A 7,004-nucleotide genomic window follows, 5' to 3' on the forward strand; every position below is an offset into this window, starting at 1 on the left:
GGCTGACGGAACGCAAATAGAACAGCCAGCGCGCTTCCTCGACGCTCCCTGTGAGACGCACTAAGTAACAGATCCCACCTGTTCATTTTGTGTGTGATTCACTGTTTGATCTGCTGCAGTCTCTGACGAGACAGCCAGACGTTACCCTACGGAACGAGCTCAGAGCTCATTATTTCCGATCTTCGGATAGGCTTGAGACCAGGCACACACCACACACCGGGACAACAAGGTCACAACTTCTCGATTTACATCCCGTACCTACTCACTGCTAGGTGAACAGGGGCTACACGTGAAAGGAGACACACCCAAATATCTCCACCCGGCCGGGGAATCGAACCCCGGTCCTCTGGCTTGTGAAGCTAGCGCTCTAACCACTGAGATACCGGGCCGTGTGTGTGTGTGTGTGTGTGTGTGTATTGTCACACATTTTGAGTTGAAGACCATCTTATGCGTTATGTCTCAATATCACAATATACATAAGTACATTTAACTATATTTGTAACGAATAAGAGTGAAGGCATACAATTCCGCATTAACCTCTGGACCTCTCGCTGCCGCATTAATTAATGGGCCCCTGGCATATTGAGGGCTTGGTTCCCTGAAAGATGCAAGTGGCGGTCTAAGGGAATCTTGCTCTTTCCATGCAGATGTCAGTTGGTCTGACCTGCAGGTTGCTGCCACATACCTGTGCTGCCGTGAAGCTTAAAAGTAAGCAAACTATCTACCTACAGGCAACCGCTCTCCCCCCCCACCCTCTCTCTCTCTCTCTCTCTCTCTCTCTCTCTCTCTCTCTCTCTCTCAAATATGTATGTGTTCAAGAATTTTCTTTAATATAGCACACACACACATATACACACCCATACACACGCGCGCACACACACACACACACACACACACACACACACACGCCCGGTAGCTCAGTGGTTAGAGCGCTGGCTTCACAAGACAGAGGACCGGGGTTCGATTTCCCGGCCGGGTGGAGATATTTGGGTGTGTCTCCTTTCAAGTGTAGCCCCTGTTCACCTAGCAGTGAGTAGGTACGGGATGTAAATCGAGGAATTGTGACCTTGTTGTCCCGGTGTGTGGTGTGTGCCTGGTCTCAGGCCTATCCGAAGATCGGAAATAATGGGCTCTGAGCTCGTTCCGTAGGGTAACGTCTGGCTGTCTCGTCAGAGACTGCAGCAGATCAAACAGTGAAACACTCATACCCGGTTAGCTCACTCGGTAGAGCACGAGATCGTGGGTTCGAGCCCCACGTTGGGAGAAGCTTATGATTTACACCGCGTAATGTAGTGGTTAGCACGTTCGACTCACAATCGAGAGGGCCGAATTCGAGTCCCGAGAAGCGGCGCGGCAAATGGGCAAGCCTCATAATGTGTAGCCCCTGTTCACCTAGCAGGAAATAGGTACGGGATGTAACTCGAGGGGTTGTGGCCTCGCTTTCCCGGTGTATGTTGTGTGTGATGTGATCTCAATCCTACCCGAAGATCGGTCTATGAGCACTGAGCTCGCTCCGTAATGGGAAAGACTGGCTGGGTGACCAGCAGACGACCGAGGTGAATTACACACACACACACACACACACACACACACACACACACACACACACATACACACATCTTTGTGTACTTTGAAAACATTCGTGGTGAGGGAACAATTACGGAGTAAATTGAATATCCGTAATTTATAAACGGTATTAAGAGAACAGCTGGAAGAAAACACTGTCTATTATCATAGACCACCCTACGGTGGTCTATATGCCATTACTCGTATAAAATCTGTGTGCCTTTTTCCACCCGTCATCGTTATCCATAAATCTGTCCATCATTTTTTTTTTTTTTTTTTCAACTAATGTCCTTTAAGTGGTTAGGGGTGATGGTGGTGGTGATTTTATGCCGATGTAGTTACGTGGCGAGGAGGACGAGCAAGGCGGAAAGAAAAAGAATATAATTATTAGTTTTCCATTATAGGTACTTATTCGAATGAGAACTGAAAATATCAATAGCGAAAATCAAAAAGGCTTTATAGTGGTTGGGAAGTGGTGGATGGAGGCGGGGCGGAGGATGGAAGCAGATAATTCACGTTTTTTTTTTTATTGTTATTATAGTCAATGAAAAGTAACTATTCTAAAAGACATCAGTTATGATTATTTGAATGTGAAAAAAATTTGAATTATCTCTGCTTTATAGAGAATATTCCAGTTGGAGTGACGGTTGTTTAATTTCATTTAATTTGATACTTTTATTAAGATGAGTAGGTACTACGTACAGATTTAAAAGGCTGACAGTACATAAGTGTTTGCCAGCCCCTTCACAATATGGCAGCATATGAGCATGTTCATAAGAGTATATAGCATTATTTACCTACATTAACAATAATGATAACAGTAGAAATGTTTTCCATTATTGCGATCCTGAGTAAAATAATAGTAATAAGAAAGTGATAATAGTAACAATAATAATCCTACCTAAAATGCCTAAATTATTTCTAGCTATTAGTTATGTAGTATACATCATATTATACTATATTTCTTATATTCCTGCATGTTTGAAGATGTGAAATTTTATTATTGTTTAACATGTAAATTATTTCCTCAGTGACAGAACGGAGGTGAGGATGTCCTGTGCTGTTTGTGACAGCTCGGGCAGTGTAACACGTGTAGTGGGGTCCAGGGCAGGGTTGCGTTCCGTTGGAGGTTAGCATGCTGCCCCCCCCCCCCGCAACCCCCAACGGAACGCAAGGGAACGCGTAAGCCATACGGGTATGGTTGACAAAGATGGCCGTCCAAGCTGCTCTCCTCCTCCTCGCTCAAGAGCTCGCAGAAGACCCTCTGTTGGACGCTGCAGAGCTCCTCGTAACACGAGAGGAGGAAATATTGCTGAGGCAAGAGGAAGACGGAGAAGAGAGGCTGCCAAGGCAAGGAGAAGAGGGAGAGGATAGGCCGCCAAGTCCTGTGCGGGTCAAGGACTATGCAGAGACTATAGTGCCTCTTTACTCCGGGAAAGACTTCAAGAAACACTTTCGAATGCAAAGGGAAACTGTCCCTGCAGCCACAGGTGCTGGAGGGGCCTCTGCAGCAGCTACCATGGCGGTAAAGGCTGTCTCTTCTGCCTCAGAGGCTGTGGGAAGAAATGCGACACATAACACCGTCTTTTATTGCTATAAATACTAATATTTTGGTCATATTGCCTTATTCCAGCATTCTACAAGGGATAACAGACTTACCACATTGTTCTGTGCAGGTGAATCAGTGCGCAGTAGTTTCATTACACAGCCTACATCGCTTAGCCTCATCTACCTGCACGCCCAGCTCCCAGTAGTAGCTTACTTGTATCCCAGTCTCAGCCTTGTACAAATAGTATCTTTCCATAGCACTCGATGACATCCATATGTGAATGTCATAACTTACTTAATGTCTGAGAGTATCGCTTTTTTTCACATATTTCTTGTGTCTCACTATTTTCATTTTCACTGTTTATTTTCCTCTCTTTTGTCTGATTTGTCTTATGGCGAGGCTTACCTGAAGGTCAATGCAATCTTTCCTCGCCCCGGCTTTAGCAAGTCGGTCTGCTTTCTCGTTGCTTTCAGTGCCGACATAATATGTTGAGGACTCTTGAGTCGAGCTCCCTCAGGAGTCAGGACTACCATTAGTTTCTGTCACAAGGCTGCTGCATGAAATCTGGGTTTCCATGCATTTCTCAGCTATTCCAATGTCCACTGACTCACAAAAGAGCCAGACATCCCCACTACCTTTTTGAAGCAATTTCAGTGCACATGAAATTGATAGAACTTCAGCTTACGTTGACGAGACATGATCCGTTATTCTATAGTATACGAATGACTTTCGTGATAGTTTCGTCGCTAAATGACATGTTGCAGTGAAGGTTCTGAGTAGCTCTTCACATCAAGTCCTCCCTCACTGAACCGTCACAATACACATGCATGTATCTCCCGATGTTACTTTGCATTCCATTTCTATAATAGTTAGTATTTATGTTTCAAATTCCTTGATATGTATTTGTGTTTGTTACGTGACAGCGGCGTGATCACTACGTTCGGGCATGAGGCTTTCGTGGCGCGGAAGTCCATGTCTTTCAGGTCATACATGCGAAAGTCTGTCATCACTTGGTTAGTATAGCGACTATAGTCCTTCTTCCCTGACTGAGATTTGCTGCTGCTATTTTGAAGCACATGGATCTTGTAGTACTGTACATCAGTGCGTCTTTCTGTCCCCTCAAGTAGTAGGTAGGTACCTCACGGCTGCCACAACATTAATTTCTTTTATCCTTTTATCCTTTATACCTGTCGAGTCTTACGTTTCTTCCGTAAGTCTTCTGTAATTTCTATGATTTTCAAGTCTTATGGTGAAAGTTGAAAATCTTGTTTTTTTTTTTTCTTCGCATGCAATGTTTTTTTAATGTGATTGTTTTAAACAATTTGAAATAAATTCCCTTTTTCAAGTGTTATATATATATATATATATATATATATATATATATATATATATATATATATATATATATATATATATATATATATATATATATATAACAGTAAGACACCTCAGTAGCTTGGCGGGTATGAGTTTGACAAATGGAAGATTGAGATTTGAGTTTGATTGATCATACCTCATCGCCTGCACCACAGTTCTTGTCGTAGGGCAGTACAACACCCATAACTTAATTTTACAGCCTCTCTATTTTATCAATCCTTTTCTCGTTAAAATAAGAGAGGACTGGACTTGCATAGTCAAACAAGGATAGGATAGTACGGTCGTTGTGGTAGTTGTTGGGGGATGTGGTGATGGGTTGGGAGGAGGACGAGGAGGAGGGTGGTATAAAGGCAGGTTTACACTTGCCAATTTGGGACTGAAATTTTACGTGGATAGAGTTTTCCGACTCATCCCTTCTAGTCGAAAAGTGTCACACGTAGCGCCTGGAAAGTATCGACTAATTAGCGTCTTGGCAGGAAGTGAATGTAAACAAACAGCTAACCGCCAAGATGTCTTCCTCCAGTGACGATGCTGAAGGTGTGGTTCCTCCAGGGCCGTTTCTAGCTTTGTGGGGGCCCTAGGCAAGATGCTGTTTGGGGGAGCCCTAGATTTCAATTTTTCGTCGGAGCCCCTGGGTGACTTAGGAAATTAAAATTTTTCAAGCTACCCACGGGGCCCCCTGGTGGCTTGGGGGCCCTAGGCAATCGCCTTGTCCGCCTATAGCTAGAAACGGCCCTGAGTTCCTCTTTTTTTGGTGTAGCGGAAGAATCAACAGAAAAGAAAATGCCTGTGGATAGGTCCCTGGTTAAGTAGAAGGAAAGAAAGGAGTGTCTACCACACCTTAAATTAGCCTACATTTCTCATAAGAAAATTGTTAATCTTAAGAAGACTATGCACAATTGCGACCAAATTAAATCCTGACAAGTCTTCAATCCTCACCTCCAACAACACCCTGCATTAAGGAAAACTGGCAGCTATTTCGTCGAACGACGATTAGCACAAGTTTTTTTTTTTTTTATACTGTATATAATTCATTTCTGGAGTCCCAAATGTGTGTTTTTGTTTTTTGTTTTTCCTCACCAACTGTAACATATCTTCTCTATATCTGGAGAAAGGTGTGTTTCTTAGGACTGAAAACATTAGGGGCTGAATCCAGAGCCTTATGGGGAAGTTTAGGCCCTAGGGGATATATCCTTCCTGGAAAAAAAAAAAAATCTATTGCTGTGCTTTCTGTAGGCTTGTGGTGACTTAAAAATGTGTCAAAATTAAATTATATAATATTGATAGAAACAGTATGATGCACGTATAGATAACACAGGGATTAAAACAAAATAAATAAATAAATAAATATTTAGAAGCTAAGTCATATTCCCGGGCCCCTCTGCAATTTTTTAAAACATGTGAGAGGTTACAGGATTTTCAATTTTTAGTTTGCTTATTTATTTATTTATTTATTTATTATTTTTGAACACCAGACCAAGCGAAAAAGTTGAGTGATGATGCCTACATAATATATCAGGAGCCATATTTCCCCAAAAAATGCACATATCACATGAGTCAGTTTAACTTGCACTTTATTTTTCCTCCCATCACTATATAGTATGTTGTGTTGCACTTCGTCTCTACTGCTCTGTTTTTTCCATCACATCTGCTTCTTCCATCTTTTGAATCTGCTGCAAGAAAGTTGAATTCTCCGGGGCTAAAGAAAAAAACATTCGGGTCTAAAGCCCTCTGGATGCCCAGGCCAGGCGACGCCATGTAGTGCATGCACTGTCTGGACTCTGGAGACCACACCGTCGGTCCGTCACACATAATTTTCAAAGCTTATTCTGTGACGTCACGACGTAAATAAAGTCGCAAATCGACTAACAAGACCAACATGTAGGTCTTGTTTTGCGACTGTTTTTTCCAGTCGCAAATTGACACGTGTGAACTCGCCTTTAAATTAATACAAATATTGCATTGCGTCATATTTATAGCCAATAACAACTAAAAAGCAGTTAATATGGTGCTTTTTCGAACAGTGAAAATAAGATTCACGCTATGAACCTGTGTATCTTTTTAAAGTTGTGAAACCATACCGTCCGCGTCCTCACGTCACATGATTCGCGTCAGCTGTTCCTGAGTTGAGGATCCAGTGTGGGTGGGAGGGGAACTCAAAGATACACGTGACTATCATCTATTATATATGGAAACTGGGTCTTGACCTTTTTATGATTATTATTATTATCATTATTATTATTATTATTATTATTATTATTATTATTATTATTATTATTATTATTAACCTATTTTGACGGTTTGGTCGCCTTGTTTAATCTTTTGTCTTGTTAACGCTTTTTCTGTCATAATTTAGATTAGAGATAAAAATGTTTTCCTCTCGACTTGAAGTGTGAATTGTATATTTTGAAAGTGCGTACTTTAAGGACCTAATGTATAATTTTATAACAAGAAAGTTTCTCATCAGTTTTTCTTTGATGCCAGTTTTGTTGTAATGAATACGGTTCCCTGA

At 41.9% G+C, this 7,004-nt stretch overlaps 1 protein-coding gene across 1 annotated transcript in view; it reads left to right on the forward strand.

The window, feature by feature from the left end:
• Positions 1-5,078: 5,078 nt before the first annotated feature.
• The window catches only part of LOC123519783 (cation-dependent mannose-6-phosphate receptor-like), a 33,512-nt gene continuing 31,586 nt past the window's right edge, over positions 5,079-7,004 (forward strand). Inside the window, exon 1 of the mRNA XM_045281289.1 lies at positions 5,079-5,127. Within this exon, the coding sequence (XP_045137224.1) occupies positions 5,079-5,127 (49 nt within the window). The remainder of the gene's footprint in view (positions 5,128-7,004) is intronic.

The sequence above is a fragment of the Portunus trituberculatus genome, chromosome 46 (assembly GCF_017591435.1).
Source record: "Portunus trituberculatus isolate SZX2019 chromosome 46, ASM1759143v1, whole genome shotgun sequence".
Taxonomy (NCBI): domain Eukaryota; kingdom Metazoa; phylum Arthropoda; class Malacostraca; order Decapoda; family Portunidae; genus Portunus; species Portunus trituberculatus.